The sequence below is a fragment of the Heterodontus francisci genome, chromosome 20, assembly GCF_036365525.1.
Source record: "Heterodontus francisci isolate sHetFra1 chromosome 20, sHetFra1.hap1, whole genome shotgun sequence".
Classification (NCBI taxonomy): Eukaryota; Metazoa; Chordata; class Chondrichthyes; order Heterodontiformes; family Heterodontidae; genus Heterodontus; species Heterodontus francisci.
The window spans coordinates 58,745,235-58,766,091 of record NC_090390.1 but is presented as its reverse complement, the minus strand read 5'-3'; the positions used below and the strand labels follow the sequence as shown (position 1 = coordinate 58,766,091).

Sequence of the window (20,857 nt, the reverse complement as noted above, 5' to 3'; positions counted from 1 at the left end):
GAGGGCAAGAGTGCAGGAGCCTTAGCCTTTCTGATTGTCCAACAGGTTTGAGGCTCTTTCAGCTTGTTTGGATCAGAGTGGGGGCTGCAGGGTGGATGAGCAACCTGACCATGGCACCATGGTACAGGAAGCTATTCAACTGGAATAGAGATGCAGTGGCAGACATTTAATGGGACATTTCAGAATACAAAGAATAGATGCATTTCAATGAGAAAGAAAAATTCCAAGGTGGGACTCACCATCCGTGGTTAACTAAAAAAGTTAAAGATAGTATCAAACTTAAAGAAAAAGCATATAATTGCACAAAGGTGGGAGGCGGGTCAGAAGATTGGACAGAGTATAAAAAACAGCAAAGAATGACTAAAAGATTGCGAAGGAAGGTAAAATTAGAGTACGAGAGAAAGCTTGCTCGAAATATAATGACAGATAGTAAGAGTTTCTATAGATATTTAAAAAAGAGAAGTTAACAAAGTGAGCACTGGTCCTATAGAAAGTGAGTCTGGGGAATTGATAATGGATAATAAAGAGATGGCAGATGAATTGAACAGATATTTTGTTTCGGTCTTCACTATTGAGGATAAAAGTAAGATCCCAGTATTAGCTGGAAGTCAGGAAATGGAAGGGAGGGAAGAACTCAAGAAACACCAGCGAAGTGGTACTGAACAAGTTGTTGGAGCTGTGGGTTGACAAGTTCCCGGGTCCTGATGGACTTCATCCTAGGGTTTTAAAAGGAGTGGCTAGTGAGATAATTGATGCGTAGTTTTAATTTTCCAAATTTCCCCAGATTTGGGGAAGGTTTCATTAAATTGGAAAATAGTGAATGTAACTCCTTTATTCAAAAAGGGAGGGATACAGAAAGCAGGAAACAACAAGCCAGTTAGCTTAACATCTGGCTTGGGGAAAATGTTAGAAGGAAAAATTAAAGATGTTATAGAAGGGCGTATAGAAAAATTCAAGGTAATCAGGCAGAGCCAACACAGTTTTGTGAAAGGGAAATCATGTTTAACCAATTTATTGGAGTTCTTTGAGGGAGTTACATGTACTGTGGATAAAGGGGAACTTGTACTTAGATTTCCAGAAGGCATTTGATAAGGTGCCACATCATAGGTTATTGCAGAAAATGAAAGGTCATGGTGTAGGGGGTAACATATTGGCATGGAAAGAAGATTGGCTAGCTAACAGGAAACAGAGAGTAGGCATAAATGGGTCATTTTCTGGTTGGCAAGATGTAATGAGTGGTGTGCCACAGGGACTGTGCTGAGGCCTCAACTTTTTACAATTTACATAAATGACTTAGATGAAGGGACTGAAGGTATGGTTGCTCAATTTGCTGATGACACAAAGATAGGTAGGAAAGTAACTTGTGAAGAGGATGTAAGGGGGCTAAAGGGATATAGATAGGTTAAGCGAGTAAGCAAAGACCTGGTAAATGGAGTATAATGTGGGAAAGTGGGAAATTGTCCACTTTAGCAAGAAGAATAAAAAAGCATATTACCTAAATGGTGAGAGATCGCAGAGCTCTGAGATGCAGAGGGATCTGGGTGCCCTCGGGTATGAATCACAAAAGGTTAGTATGCAGGTACAGCATATAGCTAATAGAATGTTATCGTTTATCGTGAGGGTAACTGAATACAAAAGTAGGGAGGTCATGCTTCAGCTATGCAGGGCATTGGTAAGACCACATCTGGAGTAATATGTACAGTATTGGTCTCTTTATTTAAGGAAGGATGTAAATGCGTTGGAGGCAGTACAGAGATGGTTTACTAGACTAATACCTGGAATGGGCGGGCTGTCTTACGAGGAAAGATTGGACAGACTAGGCTTGTATCCACTGGAATTTAGAAGAGTACGAGGCGACTTGATTGAAACATACAAGATCCTGAGGGGTCTTGACAGGGTGGATGTGGAAAGGATGTTTCCCCTTGTAGGAGAATCTAGAACTAGGGGTCACTGTTTAAAAATATGGGGTTGCACATTTAAGACAGAGATGAGGAGAAATATTTTCTCTGAGGGTCCTGAGTCTTCGGAATTCTCTTCTTCAAAAGGCGGTGGAAGCAGAGCCTTTGAATATTTTTAAGGCAGAGGTAGATAGATTCTTGATAAGCAAGCGGGTGGAAGGTTATCAAGGGTAGGTGGAAATGTGGAGTTATCAGTTTAGCCATGAACTTATTGAATGGTGGAGCAGGCGCGAAGGGCCGTGGCCTACTCCTGCTCCTAATTCGTATCTTCATTTAAGAAAATTCAGTGAAAACCAGCAGTGAATTTCCACTTTCTTAGCTCCTTAGACAAAGATTTGAGCACATAATTAACTTACAAAAATAGGCAGCCATTGCGCCCTATGATTCAAGAGTGCAAATGGCAGGACATGTGGAGGAAGTAGTGATTACCTCATTTACATCTTCTCCCATATGCTACTAGAATTTCCTCACCAACATCCAGCAAAAAACGGTGGGGAAGCAGGAACACAACAAAGCTAGTATTGCTTTCACTATGAAGCCATCCAGACCCACCAAAAAATCAACAGGAGGGGTGGCAAAGGAAGTCAGAAAGCCTAGGCTGCCACCTCAAATATGGAACCCCGGATATAAAAATGTTGCCAACTTGAAAGAGTGAGGCTCTAAATAGCAGGAAAATGCTCTTTGCCATTTAAAAAAATATATAGATCGTGGACTGAAGGCTTCAGCACAGAGCATGAAAGGGTTGAGTTTTATACTTCTGTTTAACTCTGGACAAAATCTCAGGGCCAGAAGACCAGAGGCATTATCCAGTGGAAACAGCAGGGGGCCCAATGCATCAAAGGTACGAAGGCTCAAGGCCACACCCGTGTGGCAAAGAAACAAGCGACAGACACCAATAGCAGGAGGCAACAGAAGTGGGCCAGCTAGAACAGCAGGAGGCCTGAGGCCACAGATGTGCAACCAATAATATGGCATAGAAGTTGCTGACCAGTAGGGATGGGGGGGTAGGTCGCTGCCCAATAGTCTAACGAAGGAGTCCTGGTCAACTGTATTGAGGTAGTCTAGGCCGACCGCAATAAGGGTGTATAGCAGACATACAACAGAGTATAGCGGGAAGTCCAGGACAGTGAGAGCAAAGACAAAGTTAGAGCAAAACAGAAAACCGGCAAGTAACTATATATTTAACAAAAATATGAGCCATCCTGGCGATAATGAGGTGGGTGGAGACAGAAGGTGGTAGCCATATAGGGGGTGGTCAGGTGTCACCAGATCTTGGAAAGGTGAATTTGTATAGCACCTTCCACCACCTTAGGATATCCCAAAGCACTTTACAGCCAATTAAGTATATTAAGCATACTATCTGTTGTAATGCAAGAAATGCAGCAGCCAACCTGTGCACAGCAAGGTCTCACAAACAAAAACATGGTAATGATCAGATTATCTGTTTTTTAGTGCTGCTAGTTGAGGAATAAGTATTGGCCAGGAAGAATTCCTCTGCTGGAACATTCACCTGATAGGGCAGACAGAACCTCGGTTTAACATCTCAGCCAAAGATTGCCCCTCTGTCAGTGCAGCACTCCCTCAGTACTTCACTGGAAATTAGATTTTTTGCTCAAGTGTCTGGCACAGGCCTTGGATCCACAACCTTGTGACTCAGGTGACAGTGCAATCTGAATCATGGCTAACATGGAGGTGCCCAGAAGGATTGTTTACCAGTAACAAGTCATGCCCATTCTAATAATATAGATGCTGGAAAATTAATGATCAAATTCAGTAATGTTTTAATGCACCAACGTACTGCGCAGCATCGTATCAAGCTATGCAGTCCAGGAAGATCACACGTTCAATCTCTTATCTGCACTGGGATAATTGATTTTAGCACCACAGGACCAATTAAGAGGCAGCATGGCCAATGCTCTTGTTCAGAAGCACAAGTGAGGGAAGAATCAGACTCAGCTGCCCACTGAAACTCCGAGGCTCATATATAAAAGACTAATTGGGCAAAATGAAACCCATATTCTCCATGTGTCAGGATAAGAAGGGAAGAAAGTTGTAGGAGAGGAGGGGATGCAGGAAGCAGGGGCCAAAAAAAAGACAGTGATTTCTTTTTGGAAACAGGCTGAGAAGCATGTTTGCTAAATTCCTTGCCAATATGATTTTAAAGTTATTTTAAGAGCATATTAAAGGAAAATTGAGTAATGCAGATTACCTTCACTGCCATCTTCGAATGGGGTACTATGGTGATATTTCACGTCCAGTTCAATCCCCTTCCATTTATTGTAGTCGGGTACTACGCTATTATATATTTTTCCTTCAATACAAAACTATTTGGAAACACATCATGGGGACATTATTGTGTTCAATCATTGCTTGGGGAGTATCACATTACTGCTAAAGGTCACTGACAACTTGGACTCAAATGTTCTTATTTACAGCCACATGTCCCAATATCCCCAATTAAACTGGTGTGCCTAACCACATTTCAAAACATTCATACGTTTCTCAATGCTACTATTTATTACTAAATTAACATGTATTTCTATTTTAGCTTTATAACCGAATGATCTCTTTTCCTCATGGATTAATAAGTGCCAAAGCCAATATTTAGTCAGGCACAGGTCAGAAGGTTGTATAGCTACCTTTACATTAGAAGCTGTGGGAGACATTTATGTTTGATGGAGCTGTCAGTGAATATAAAGCCAGTCAAAAAACTTTCTAACACATTCTGCTAAACTAAAGCATAGTTACAGCTGTTAACTCTAGTTTCTGTTGAAAAGTCTGAAGCTTCATGGTGTTATGAAAACTTTACCCATCAACTTTATGCATTTTCTATTAAACTGTTTCGTTTCAAGTATAATATTCCTCAATTCTCAATTAAGGGTAAATAGGAACAAAAATGCATTTGTGGAACTGATCATTTCATATGGTCTACTGGCCAAATGTTTAGAACTGACCGTTTCAATGTACTGTGCCATAACTGAACTTATTTGCTTTTTTCTCTTTTAGATATATATTCAAAGATATTTTTAATATACACAGTATGAGCACTAAGGAAATGAATAGTAGCCACTAAATTACTGAAGTATTAAGTAAAACATTACAAATACAGACTTCATTAACTACACAACAAACTTTGATTTGCCAATTTTTTATATTTAATCCAGTTATCCATAATTTCACAATGTCAAAAACTAATAGGTTATCACAACCTCCAGGTAATGAATGTTGGACAAAAAACAGATATTGGCTCATTACTTCAAATGCATTACAGAGTTATAGTTCATTCTAGGAATTTGTTTGACTAAACTGTAACATTTGGCAGTGGAAATAATTTTCCAGACCTCCAACTAGCTGAATATAAAAGGATACATACTTGATTCAAATTACCAGTGAATAAATGTGTTCACATGTCAATCAACATCAAAAAGACTCCTTCAGTTTAGTCTCTTTCAGTCCCAGCTTTATCAATCTGAATTCAACTACAGTTGAATGCTTCACAGTGACTCATACGACTTTATTATTTAGTAATGCTTTGTTTAAAGTATAAAAAATTCAATTTAATGGATGAAGCCAATGTTCAGTCAATGGCAGCTCATAAAAGTACCCTCTAGCGTCAATCTCATGAACTAGTAAAAATTACACCCTACCATCCTAAAAATAATCTGTTCATTCCTACTTTATTTTCTGTCTGTTAACCGATCATCAATCTATGCTAATATATTACCCCCAATTCCATGAGCCCTAATCTTGTGTAGCACCTTACTGAATGCCTTCTGAAAATCCAAATACACTTCATTCCCTGGTTCCCAAAACATTGTAACTAAACCTCTCAACATTGACACTTACAAAATATCTGGTGGTACAGGATATGCCAAGCTGAACAATTTCAAGTTGAACATAAATATAGTACATTGTTGCTCTATAAGAACATCGAATGCAAAGGTGGAGACCAACAATTTATAAAACAGAGTGGACTGCCAACATCCTCCTCCTCCCAGCTGTATGTATTTAGACAAACTCTCCACACGTGTTATTAGAGCACACATTATTATCCCCAGAACAGAAGCTTGTAAATGCTTAGAAACTGGCACTGACCACACTAACATCTAATTAATTCCTTCATGCAGCAAATGCTTAAATTGTGAAAATAGATGCTCCATTAGCTGGACACCATTCCAACTGATGGTTTTGCATTGCTTGAAGTTTGATGTAGCAGCTATTGCAAAAAAGAGTTGAAGTTTACTGTATTAATTTACAAGCACAAATCTTAACCAAACTAGAAATGGATTCCAATTTCAAATGACTCCCTGGTTTGTGGGAAGAATAACTTCAGTCCTGTTCAAAAACACCCAGACATTAAACTAGAACACAATATGAAAACAAAGGAGGAAAAGATTAATTTATAAATTACTAACACAGGTAACACCAACAAATTATCCAGACACAACTTCCACTTAACAATGACATTTCCCTCCCTATATAAATCACCTCTCGACAGGCTCATATACTGTTACACAAGAGGTTTGGGTCACATTCATTGCTTGATTCTCCAGTGTTTGCACAGATGTCTCCTGTGACCTTAAACTCTAACCTAAAACATTGACCAATAAAACATTCCAGACTAGGTAATAAGATGCATCCCTAAATTTTCGATTGCACATATTTAAGCACATTCCCTATTAGGAAAGTAAAATTTAAAGTTAAAAAAAAAACACAACTAAAGTAATACTATTTTTGGGTGGGGGAGGGGGGGGGGGGGGTGGCGAGTGGGTTCAGAGTGGAAAGAACATGATTGTAGCTTTTATCAACTATGAACCCTAAAATACATTACATGCAATTTCTCTGCTGGTAAATAATCCAACATTGAAGCAATTTTGTAAGAAAACATGGAGCAAAAAAAAGTCATTCAATCCATTAGGCCTTCCGCAGCCGACCTCAATATAGCCTGTAAGAATTCATAAAATCATAGAATGTTACACAAGAAACACATTTTTGGACAGGGAGATTTGTAGTTATGCCAGTATGGATTGTTTTAAAATAATTACTGTTCATTGACAGCACTCTACCTAGATGCAAATAAAGACATTAGAAAAGAAAAGGAATCCCAAAAATCATTATTCTGGACAGCTATAATAAAGCCCTAGTTCAGATAATACTTCAGTCCATCTAGATGATCACTGACTGCATTCATCAACTGTAGATATCCTTCTATGGTTTAGTCTTATTGGAGTGACTTAAGGCAGAGAAGGAAGTTTAGCAAAGAGTGCAAACAACTTTGCAAAAATGAACAAAAGAAGACAGGTAGGAAAAATCCATCTAGTTCATCAAGCCTACAATAACCAAAGGAAGAAAGTTACATTAATGAGACAGAGCTTAACTTAGTAGCCATTCCTAGAAATTAATCCAAGTGTTTTAGAGGAAATTAGAAAGACCTAGGCCTCGCACAACCAACCCCAGGAGGACAAGGTCATATCTTTGTTACTGTTAGTCAAAGCTGTTAACTGGCCCATAATACAAGGGACCCAACAATAAATGCAACCTTGCTGACTACACAATAATCATGAACATTAACTGGTTTTAAAGTAAACTCAGCTAATGTTGAGATTCTATGATACTCAAACTACATTTACATTTTTTTTTAACTGTTTGTTAATATCTACCCTAGTACTTCATGTACTCTGTAATGCTTACCCTTTCAAGTGTGTTAATCATGTTATGGATGCACTAATAATTTAATTCATGTATTTCTGTATAACTCATTTTTAATTGCTCTGGTAAGAGGAAGTTAGCAAATTCACTCAGTAGTGTACTGTGTCCCTGGTGTGATTGGTCTGGTTTGGATTGTGTAACTGTCAATATATTTTTAAACTAGGTATTTGAAAACTGTTCAAAGCAGAGTGGAATTTTCAGCATCTTACTAACCTTGGACGTGGATGGTAAATTTTCAGCTAATTCTCTGATGTGAAATGACTTAAAAATTTATCAGATCTCATTTGACTAACTTTACTTACATGGTTTACAGATTTACTTTGTCAGCATTTTTACACTCCAAGTACATTAACGTGACAGCAACTGTTTATTTTTATCACTAAAATAAAAGCAAAATACTGCAAATGCTGGAAAACACTGTGTCGGTGCAGTTTCCTGCTCCTGCCCCGAACTGGAAAACTTTATCAACTTTGCTTCTAATTTCCACCCTTCTCTCACCTTTAGCATAGTCCATCTCCGACACTTCCCTTCCTCGACTTCTCTGTCTCCATCTCTGGGGATAGGCTGTCTACTAATATTCATTATCAGCCCAACGACTCCCACAGCTACCTCGACTACACTTCTTCACACCCTGCCTCCTGTAAGGACTCCATTCCATTCTCCCAGTTTCTCCATCTCCGACGCATCTGCTCTGATGCTGCTACCTTCCATGACAGCGCTTCTGATATGTCTTCCTTTTTCCTCAAATTGGGGATTTCCCCCCACTGTGGTTGACCAGGCCCTCAACCGTGTCCAGCCCATTTCCCGCATCTCTACCCTCACCCCTTCCCCTCCCTCCCGGAACCGCGACAGGGTTCCCCTTGTCCTCACCAGCCTCCACATCCAAAGGATCATCCTCCGCCATTTCCGCCACCTCCAGCGTGATACCACTACCAAACGCCTCTTCACCTCCCCTCCCGTCAGCATTCCAAAGGGATCATTCCCTCCACGACACCCTGGTCCACTCCTCCATTAGCCCCAACACCTCAGCCCCTTTCCACAGCACCTTCCCCTGCAATCGCAGGAGGTGTAATACCTGCCCATTTACCTCCTCTCTCCTCACTATCCAAGGCCCCAAACACTCCTTTCAGGTGAAGCAGCGATCTACTTGTACTTCTTTCAATTTAGTATACTGTATTCGCTACTCACAATGTGGCCTTCTCTACATTGGTGATACCAAACGCAGACTGGGTGACCACTTTGCAGAACACCACCACTCAGCCCGAAAGCTTGACCCCGAGTTTTCGATTGCTGGTCATTTCAACACTTCCCCCTGCTTTCATGCTCACATCTCTGTCCTGGGATTGCTGCAGTGTTCCAGTGAACATCAATGCAAGCTCGAGGAACAGCACCTCATTTACCGATTAGGCATGCTACAGCCTGCCAGACTGAACATAGAGTTCAATAATTTCAGAGCATGACAGGCCCCCCTTTTTATTTTTAGTTATTTTTTTATGTGTTTATTTCTACTGTGCCTACCCACTGTTTTTTTCATGTTTGTACTTGGGGCCAGGCTGCTCAGTTTTCTGTCCATTCACACCCTCGCTGTACTAATGCTTTGTCTTTCACCACACCATTAACATACCGTTTGCCTTTGCTCCATGACCTTCCAGTCAGTTGTTCTCTGTGGCCTTGTCCTATCAACACCTTCTCTTCTGCTATCTCTTGCCCCACCCCCACTTTACTTGCTTAAAACCTTTTACATTTCTAATATCTGCCAGTTCTGATGAAGGGTCACTGACCTGAAACGTTAACTCTGCTTCTCTCTCCACAGATGTTGCCAGACCTACTGAGTATTTCCAGCATTTCTTGCTTGTGTTTATTTTTATCATGCCTCCCCTAAGATTGAAATTCTGCCTTCAGCACTGAAGATAAGAAAGATATTAAAGGACAAAAAATATTTCCCAAAAATAAAATTGAATTTGTAGCCGGTCGATCTATTACATGGCACAGATGTTTGCAATTTCATGACACATTTTCAAGGTTTAAAAAGCATTTCAACGTTCGAGTCTGCAGTGTGAACACTTCATGTCGTGCAAATATTTAGCACTTTCTCCTTTCCATTAGCAGTGATGTATTTATAATGCACAAATTTGGAAAGAAAAAAGAGCATTAATCCAGGATCGAAGGTACAGGCACAATTTTATTTAAAAAAGCAATGTACTGTTTAGTCTCTGCAAACAATCTTCCATGATATTTCCTACCTATAAAATATTTTCTCCTCCTTGACTGATGGAGGATTTTCTCTTTCAAACCTCGTCTGCCAAACGAAATTAGATAATTGCTTGACAAAGCGGATTATTGTAGAGTATGCGGTGCAAGCAGTATTGAGGGATTATATGGTTCACATAGGACAGCAAAACAGAAATGCAGACCTGAAAAGCTAAAGGGCCAGTATATGCTCTGTAACTATTAGCCCAATTCCTACATTTGCATGTTTTCAGATGTTCAATAGCCAAAAGACTAAAAATAGTAAGTGCAATAGTATTGAAAGATTAATACTAGTGTTGATTTAATTATTTCTCAACAAAATTTGCAGCTGGAGTGGTTGGGAACACACTTTCTTGTTCCATTCCACCATACCCCTCATTAGGTAAGATTTTAGTAAGAGGATAGGCACTCAAGAGTGACTGAACTATATTAATCTAAATGAAGACGTGCCCATTGTAAAAAAAACATGTCATTTGAACTCGAGTTAATTTATAGCATTGAAATCATTCCCAGACATTAGATAGCATATGTTATGCTTCAATTCTATATTCGAATTTTATTTTGGGTTTGTTTTGGTGTTGGCAGGAATTGAAAAATGTAGATGCTGAATGTCAACATGCTCTGAATCAATGAAGTAATGATGACATTCAAACATGGGGACCAACCACTTTAACTTCAGCATTACAGGTGGAGAGAGAAATAACCTGCCTTAAAGGGCTGTGAAGTTACATATCCAACGCTTAGAGAATAATGGAAGAATGGAAGTGATTTTACAAGATAGTAATATCAACAGCTATGACAGTAAAGATAAATTGGGAGAAATTATACCTACTAGTCAGTAACTAGAGAGCAAACATTTAAGATCAGAAACAAAAAAAAGGGATATAGGAGTACAATTATTTTTAATTTATGCTGAGGGTTGCTAGAACATGGAATATATGGCCAGAAACAGTGGTAGAAGCAGAATTAATAACAGCCTTTAAAAGGGAAGTTGATCAACATTTGCAAAATAAAATTTTAAAGGACATCATGAAACTACAGAGAAATGGAACTAAGTGGATTGTTCTTTCAGAGAGTTGGCAATGGAATGAATGATCTCTTTCTGTCCTGTTAAATTCGAGAATTCTAAAATAATGTAAATGAGGATGGACAGTAAAGTTCCCTTTACTCTTACCCAACCTCAGAAGGGGCAAGCTATTACTTTAGTCTGAAGTTTTAATTTCCAATATCATTTTTATGCCACTTCTGATCAAGAATACCAAATGATACTGAACTGTCAAGTATACACTAAATCCTGCAAGCAATTGACTTGAAATTAAAACTCGTTTAACTTCAGATGCTTACAGGGAGCAAAGAAAGACGACTTTTGATTCAAACCTTACTGTCAGAGGTTCAAGATAGTTTGCCAACAACATTCATCAACCCTCCAAACTCAATGATTTAGTCTTCTGAATCGTGGAGAAATTATAATGCTGACATCACTCACTCCCATTTAAAAAAGTTTATGTATGAAGTATTCATGATGATGGCTTTCTTGCTTTTAGGGTCTCCTTTGTTGGTAGCAGGCATCACAAGCAGCAACACGTGCTTGCACTGATGACTACACATCAGCTATACAGAAATGTTAAATGATCAACAGCTTATTACTTGGAAATAATAGCATAAAAGAACAATTACTTTGACACAAAAACAAGAAATGCTGGATTCACTCAGCAGGTCTGGCAGCATCTGTGGAAAGAGAAGCAGAGTTAACGTTTCGGGTCAGTGACCCTTCTTCGGAACTTTGACAGGTCATGATGAATACATTTGAGATTTTTAAGATGCTACATAATTGGTGGAAGCAAATGGATATTACACATTTGTTCTGAAATTCAAAGTTCTTGGAATTGAGGAAGCAACAGTAAATTATTTAGCACATTGGCCAAATCATAGAATGGATACAGTACAGGCCATTCAGCCCATCGTGTCTGCGCCAGTTCTCTGAAAAAGCAACTCACCTAGTCCCAATCCCCTGCCATTTCCCCACAGTCCTGCAAATTCTTTCCTCTTCAAATAATTAACCATTTCTCTTTTGAAGGCCTCGATTGAATCTGCCTCTATCACACACTCAGGCAGTGCATTTTAGATCCGAACCACTCACTATGCAAATTCGTTTTTCTGCAGGTCGCTGTTGTTTCTTTTGCCAATCACCTTAAATCGGTATCCTCTGCTTCCGGATCCTTCGGCCAATGGAACCGTTTCTCCCCCTCCACTCTGTCCAGACCCCTCATGATTTTGAACACCTCTATCAAATCTCTTCTTAATCTTCTCTTCTCCAAGGACAATAAACCCAGCTTCTCCAACCTAACCACATAACTGAAGTTCCTCATCCTTGGAACCATTCTCGTGAATCTTTTCTGCACCCTCTCCAATGCCTTCACATCCTCCTTAAAGTGTGGTGCCCAGAACAGGACACAATACTCAGTTGAGGCCGAACCAGTGTTTACCATAACCTCCTTGTTCTTGTACTCTATGCACCTATTTATAAACCCCAGAATCCCATATGCTTTATTTACCGCTTTCACAGCCTGCCCTGCAATCTTCAATGATGTGTGCACATATACTCCCAGGTCCCTCTGCTCCGGCACCCTCCTTTAGAATTGCACCCTTTAATTTACATTGCCTCTCTTCATTCCTCCTACCAATATGAATCACTTCATAATTCTATGCATTAAATTTCATCTGCCACTTGTCCGGCCATTCCACCAGCCTGTCTACGTCCTCTTGAAGTTTATCACTATCCTCGTCACAGTTCACAATACTTCCAAGTTTTGTGTCATCTGCAAATTTTGAAATTGTGTCCTGTACACCCAAGTCTAGGGCATTAATATAGATCGACAAAAGCAGGGGTCCCAAAAACGAGCCCTGGGGAGCCCCAATATATTCCTTCATCCAGTCCGAAAAACAACTGTGCACAACTTCTCTCTGTTTCCAGTCACCCAGCCAATTTCGTATCCAAGTTGCTACTGTCTCTTTCATTCCATGGGCTCTAACTTTTGTCACGGAACTATTAATTTTTCTCCTCTGATTAAGACAGTGTGCCTTTAAAAACTGAGAGTGACATTGTGCCACAGCTGCACCTGCTAGCTAGGCAACAGCAGGAGAGTGGAGGTGTCACATGGCATAATGTAACTTATAACTGTGTGTAAAAACCAGCTAAAACCAGTTTTTGAGAGACACCAGTGAAGCGTGCTTGCCTGGAAAGAAGATAATTCTCTCAGCAGAAATTCTACAATGAGCCACAGGCTGTGTTAATTGCCTAAGAAAAAAAAAATCCCTTTTGAAGAGAACATTCATATTGCAGGAGGTAGCAAAATTCCTTTTTCTTTACTTCCAATCTAAGGAGTCTTTGCTTCAAGACAGAAACTCTCTTGGCTGATTGTGTTTTCTGGAATTCGCAGTAAAGCTTCGACTGAAATCTACCAATTTTAAAATTCAAACAAAGACCTGTCATTATACCCTGTGTTGAAAGAACTGTTTGATGCCTGCTACAGCCAAAGTGCTTTGAATGCCTATCAAGAACGGACTGTTTCATCAAATCCGCGTGGAGACCGAGTAGCATCTGTTTATTTTTACACTAGGATACCTCACCCATCAGTATCGTAACCCACAAAAACTAACAACTATTCTTAAGAGACAGCTAATTTTTGAAAACATTTTTTTAAAAACCGGTTAACCGTTGATTTTTGAATGTATGTGCATGAATGGGGGATTTAGGTTGAAAGAAGAAGTTATAAAGTCTTCAGACATAAGTTTATCTTAAATCGGGTTTAAGATTTAGTTTTAATAAATAGTTAATTTGTTGTTGTCTGAAGATACCTGGTCATAGAGTTATACAGCACAGAAACAGGCCCTTCGTGTCTGTGCCAGCCATCAAGCATCTAACTATTCTAATCCCATTTTCCAGCACTTGGCCCGTAGCCTTCTATGCTATGGTGTTTCAAATGCTCATCTAAATACTTATTAAATGTTGTGAGGGCTCCTGCCTCTATCACCTCTTCAGGCAGGGTGTTCCAGATTACGACACTCAGTAAAAAATGTTTTCCTCAAATCCCCTGCCCCTTACCTTAAATCTGTGTCCCCTGGTTATTGACCCCTCCGCTAAGGGAAAACGTTTCTTCCTATCTTAACCTATCACTGCCCCTCATAATTTTGTATACCTCAATCATGTCCCCCCTCAGCCTTCTCTGCTCTAAGGAAAACAACCGTAACCTTTTCAGTCTCTCTTCATAGTTGAAATGTTCCAGCCCAGGCAACATCCTGGTAAATCTCCTCTGCATCCTCTCCAGTGCAATCACATCCTTCCTATAGTGTGGTGCCCAAAACTGTACACAGTACTCCAGCTGTGGCCTAACTAGCATTTTATACAGCTCCATCACAACCTCCCCACTCTTATAGTCTATGCCTCGGCTAATAAAGGCAAGTATCCCATATACCTTCCTAACCACCTTACCTACCTGTGCTGCTGCCTTCAGTGATCTATGGACAAGTACACCAAGGTCCCTCTGACCCTCTGTACTTCCTAGGATCCTACCATCCATTGTATATTCCCTTGCCTTGTTAGTCCTCCCAAAATGCATCACCTCACACTTCACAGGATTAAATTCCATTTGCCACTGCTCTGTCCATTTTACCAGCCCATCTACATCGTCCTGTAATCAAAGGCTTTCCTCCTCACTATTTACAACACCACCAATTTTCATGTCATCTGCAAACCTACTGATCATACCTCCTATATTTACGTCTGGTTTGGTCTGTTTTATTCTGGGGGTTACTGGAGTGTTTAATTTGGCGGTGTTCCGTTTGGGTGGGAAAACTTAATATACTACGACCTGTGGAGCGATGGGACTGAATTGACAGCGCATTGCTCCCGTCTCGGTCGTAACACTTTGCTGACAAGCCTGTTATGTGACACTTCATCAAATGCCTTTTGGAAGTCCATGTAGACCACATCAACCACATTACCTCATCAACCCTCTGTTACCTCATCAAAAAACTCAAGCAAGTTAGTTAAACACGATTTGCCCTTAACAAATCCATTATGGCTTCCCTTAATTAATCCAAATTTGTCAAAATGATATTAATTTCGTCGCAAATTATTGTTTCTAAAACTTTCCCACCACCAAGGTTAAACTGACTGGCCTGTAGTTGCTGGGCTTGTCCTTGCACACATTTTTGAACAAGGGTCTAACATTTGCAATTCTCCAGTCCTCTGGCACCACAGCTGTATTTAAAGGGGTTGGAAGATTAGGGCCAGCACCTCTGCAATTTCCACCCTTACTTCACTCCCTTGGATGCATCTCATCTGGTCCTGGTGACTTATCAACTTTAAGTACAGCCAGCCTCTCTAATACCTCGTCTATCAATGTTTAGTCCATCCAGTGTCTCAACTACCTCCTCTTTCACCATGATTTGGGCAACATCTTCTTCCTTGGTAAAGACAGATGCCCTCTGCCTCCAGGCGTAAATCGCTTATTAGGTCCCTAATTGGCCCCACTTCTCCTTTTACCATCCTTTTGCTATTTATATGCCTATAGAAAACTTTTAGATTCCCTTTTATGTTAGCCATGAGTCTTTTTTCATATTCTCTTTGCTTCTCAATTTTTTTTCTCTTCCTCTCTGAGCCTTCTAAATTCAGCCTGTTTCTCAATTGTACTAGCTACCTGTCGTCTGCCATATGCACCCTTTTTCTGATTCATCCACCTCTCTATCTCTTTCACCATTTAGGGAACTCTGGATCTGTTTGCCCTGCCTTTCCCACTTGTGGGGATGTACCTTGACCGCATCGGAGCCATCTCCTCTATAAAAGCAGCCCATTGTACAGCTGCAGTTTTGCCTTCCAATCTTTGATTCCAATTTACTTGGGCCAGATCCCTTTACTCCATTGAAGTTGGCCCTCCCCCAATTAATTACCTTTACTCTGGATTGCTCCTTGTTCTTTTCCATAGCTAACCTAAACCTTATGATGCTATGTCACTGTCCCCTAAATGTTCCCCGACTGCCACTTGATTCACTTGACCCATCTCATTCCCCAGTACCAGATCCAGCAATGCCTCCTTCCTTGTTGGACTGCAAACACACAGATATGGAAAATTTTCCTGAACACACTCGAAAAACTCTTGCCCCTCTCTGCCTTTCACACCATTATCCCAGTCTATATTAGGATAATTAAAGTCCCCCATTATAACTATTTTATAATTCTTGCACCAGAGTATAATTTCCTTGCAAATTTGTTCCTCTATATCCTTCCCACTAGTTGGTGGCCTACAGAATACCCCCAGCAATTGTTTCTTAGCTCTAATAAAGGGCAGCACAGTGGTGCAGTGGTTAGCACCGCAGCCTCACAGCTCCAGCGACCCGGGTTCAATTCTGGGTACTGCCTGTGTGGAGTTTGCAAGTTCTCCCTGTGTCTGCGTGGGTTTCCTCCGGGTGCCCCGGTTTCCTCCCACATGCCAAAGACTTGCTGGTTGATAGGTTAATTGGCCATTATAAATTGCCCCTAGTATAGGTAGGTGGTAGGGAAATATAGGAACAGGTGGGGACAGGTAGGAATATGGAATTAGTGTAGGATTAGTATAAATGGGTGGTTGATGGTCGGCACAGACTCGGTGGGCCGAAGGGCCTGTTTCAGTGCTGTATCTCTAAAACTAAAAACTAAACAAAATAGATTCTGTCCTTGACCCCTCTAGGACTTCCTCTCTCTCCAGCTCTGTAATGTTCTCCTTAATCAAAACAATTATAATGATCAATAGTAGAAGTTCTCATTGGACAGTTCTGAACAGCAGAGTAACTCAAGGATCATTTCTGAATCCAGTTATTGAAAAAATATAAATTGCTTTGATGATTAAAATTAAAATGTTTTAATTTACCAATAACACCAAGTGATGCTATAACAGGGTACTTGAAGGAAAGGTTGAAATTCAATGGTTTCTCAGACACTTTGCAACGAGACAAAATATTTGGTACTAAAAATTTGAGGAAATACAAATTGATATGAAAATAGAACACAAGACTCTACAACTTGAAAGCTATATCACAATGAGTCAGGAAAATGGATTTAGGGGTTGACAGAACATTGAAATCACAGAAACATTTACAAAGTCAAATACAAACTAGTCCGATTTGTATCCATGAACTAAACATTAATCTTCCAATGAGCACCGGAAACAGAAAATGAACCTTACACAATTATGCAAAAAACAATGTGCAAGTTGCAGTTTTGGTGTACAGAAAAAATGAGTGTATAATTTGTTCAAGATGAACATAAATGCCACTCATTAGCATTTTATGAATATCAAGATTCCATGCTTACTGTCCCCTCTGGTGAAAGACTCTACATTGCACTCCGGCAGTGCATATTCCAAAATCATTCAGTTTTTTTGCATAATTGTGGAAGGTTCATTTTCTGTTTCCAGTGCTCATTGGAAGATGAATGTTTAGTTCATGGTTACAAATTGGGCCAGTCTGTATTTGACTTTGTAAATGTTTAGCCACCTGTCATCTGCCATATGCACCCTTTTTCTGCTCCATCGCCTTAACCCATGAATATATGTTAAATGCTGAAAGTGCATATTGATTAACTTTTATTGCTTTTAAAGATGACTATTCTGCAAAGTTTAAAGTGAAACACAAGGGCACATTAACTCTAGTTTTAAAAGGAACAGCAACTTATAATATTACGATATGAAAGTTCCTTTCTTTTTATACTGTTGATAACAGAATCCATGGGTGATCCTAACACAAGAGGGAGAAATCACCATTCCCTTGTGGCCTGCTAAGGACATCTGACTGATAAAAAATAAATTGCTTTTTTTCCCTGAAGAAAAATGTAATATTCTGACCAAAAGTAGACCAAAAAAATATAAGTTTTACATAGCTGTATATAAATTGATCATTTTAATAGTATCTCCATAAGGAAAAATGTAAATTATTTATATTACAGTTTCCAAAATTACCCACATTTACCAAAATGCATAATAGACTTGGTTTTGTTATCTCAAAGGTATTTTTGTGACAGTATTTATATGATTACTTTAATAACAGGAACCTTCAAAGTGTTATGTGCAACGGAGACTTCAATTTGTTAATGTTGCAATTAGCAGCTACTACATTTGGTTTCTGAGCTTGAAAACAAAAAGCGGTTGGGAAGATTTCAAATATAACACACTTTCAATGTCTATCAGAAGTACATATTCACCGAATCAAGTAGAACTGTTTCAGTCATTTATGCAACTCTGATATAAGAACAGGATGCACAAATTCCAAGTATGTCAAACATTCCACTGCATCAGAAAATTGTTTAAGCGGTAAATGGTACACAGGCAAGCGATCAGTCATCATGGTAACAAAAGTTCCAATTGTGTCTTTTTCTAATAATGTAACTTTCATCATGTGCTTTAGAAGAGTGTGATTTGACAAACATTTCCCTATTTACAGAGACTGCGTATGTATATTGAGGTAGAAATATAGATATGACCACAATAGAGATAGATATAATAGATAGATTATGATCACTATAGGCATGAACAAAATATCCTACTTCCTTCACTTTTCTTTCCTAGACAGACCATTGTGCTTGCCATCATGTCCTGCTTACCAAAGATTTCTTAACTGGCAAATACCTAGCACTCCTTTCATGATGACTTACATATAGATCTGAACAATATGGTAAATAAAATACTTGAAGTCAAAATTTGAAGCAGCTGAATTGGCTTTGTAACAAAGCAGTAGTTTTCCCAAGCAATGCCATTTAAATGAGTACACTTTAATAAGAGCCAGTAAAATAACAAATACAAAGTATTTTACCTCTGATTCACTACATTCATCAGGTGAATCCTGGTGCACAGCCATCTGATACTTGGCATACAAAGCTGCTGACTGGTTAAAGGATTCAGTGAAATCTGGGTCATCGGAGGAAACTGGCACTAGTTTCACCTTCAGAGCAGGAGATCCAAGTAAATTTGTAAAATAAGTAAATAATTGAAAAAATGTTTACAATAGAAAGAGCAAGTAAACTTGGAGATTTACCAATATAGTTTTACCACTGAAGGTAAGAGTAGTGCAGGTTCTCCTCCATTTCCAGTTCAAAAACCCATTTAAAATGAGCCTAGTCCTACAGCCAAATGTCAAAATAATCTGAACAAATTTATAAGAACTAAAGTTTTTTTTTTCATTTTTCATGCCCAACTTCTGGCAATAAACAACATTTTAACTTGCACTTGATTTGTAGATTTTACGTTTAACACAGGCCAGGTTTCCAAGCTAACAAACCCTATATGTTTGCACATTCAAATTGTCTCCAAATCAAGTTGCTAGATGGGGCATTCTAATCTGCTTGGCTCTTCTCTTATGCGCAAGTAACTTGTCAAGACAAGGCAGCAAAACTAAGCTGAACAAGAGATTGCAATGAGGCATACTATTGCTGATTTAAAAACATCTATTAGTTCCATTGCGAATTTTAGAGTATATTTATACCACAAGTTTAGCATTGGACTCTACAGGGAAGCCACGTGAGGTTTCTTTCCTGGCAGTTGTAAGTTAATCATGCCTTATTAGCAGTTCCCCAGAAATGAAGTATCTTTCCCTATTCGCCCTATCAAGAACCTTCACAATTGAAAAAAAACTCCATAAATTTCCTCTTAGCCTTTTCTGTGCCAGTGGAAATATTCAGTTTCCCATTCCTGGCATCATGCCAGTGAACCTACACTGTAGAATATATATGGCTTTAATGTCCTTTCTACAATGGGAGTCCCAAAACTGCAAATAGTCCACAAACTGTGGCTTACATATATCTTCAGGTTGATACCCACCTGGAGTGTAAATTCAGGGTGGGGTCACCTTAATCTACGAAGTGCTCACTGGGACTTTATGTTCATTTAAATGTTGAGTGTGTGAATTCTTCCCTCCGAGTTCCCACAGCAATTAAATTCTAACAGGTGGTTGAAATCTGTGCATGCATATAACACAGCTCCACCCTAAGACAATCCAAATTTCAGCTCGAGACTGGCGTTATTTTGTCAAAATAGATATCTCCATGTTACTCAACTAGGACTATAATTGGTCATCCAATCCGACATAACAAAAATGGCATATCTACATTTTTTAAATTGCTTTAGACATTGCTTGGATCGGATCACAAAAACAATTTTTTTTAAGCAGTGCATAACTACAAATGCACGTAATAAAGATTTTCAAGTTCAATTTTGACTATTTCTGAAATTGGAGATTTTTTCCTATGAATTCTTGATGTGAATATAACATTTCACCAAACTTCACTCATGTGGATGCGAACAAGATATCATAGGGTTTATCCAAAAAAGTTATGTTAAGGCACTATTTTATTTAGTATTCCCCCTTAAGCATTTATATATTACGCATTGTAATGGGAAAGGGACAAAAACCTTTAAATAAATGTCATTTTTCTCTTCATGAAACTAAGTGATAATCCCTTCACTGGGCTGGTTGCTTTTTATGAATTATGTGCAGCTCATTCTGACCTGATGTTCAGTTGCTTTATCAGGGGGGTCCTTGTGGATGGCCATCTGGTACCGTTTATAGATCTGGTAAGACTCCTGAAAAGTTGCTTTGAATTGGGAGTTTGGTGGAGATGACCTCACTAGCCTCACCTTCAGGAGGCAAGAAGAAAAGCAATTTATTAAAGCAAGGAATGTGAACAGCTACAGAACCACTTCTTCATTCAAATTTCGAAGACTTAAGGAAAGAAAAAGATCTTTGTTACAAAATTGTTAGTTTCAATCAGATTACACGGTGCATAATCATCCAATACTGAATTCTGTTAACACATTTAACTCTGTAGTTACCATAAAATACATATAAATTACTTACATTCTTAATGAAGACTGCAAAATTAAAGTATCATTGTTGTGCCCTTTGAAGAATTT

General features: G+C 39.2%; 1 protein-coding gene across 5 annotated transcripts in view; it reads right to left on the bottom strand.

The window, feature by feature from the left end:
• Window positions 1–20,857, bottom strand: part of LOC137380662 (arginyl-tRNA--protein transferase 1) — a 297,262-nt gene that overhangs the window by 218,966 nt on the left and 57,439 nt on the right. For 3 of the 5 annotated variants that reach the window (XM_068052848.1, XM_068052847.1, XM_068052851.1), the window contains exons 7-8: window positions 20,453–20,581; window positions 18,762–18,890 (exon numbers count right to left, since the gene is read on the bottom strand). In XM_068052848.1, the coding sequence (XP_067908949.1) occupies window positions 18,762–18,890; window positions 20,453–20,581 (258 nt within the window). The remainder of the gene's footprint in view (window positions 1–18,761; window positions 18,891–20,452; window positions 20,582–20,857) is intronic. The other 2 variants (XM_068052849.1, XM_068052850.1) reach the window with 2 other exon arrangements.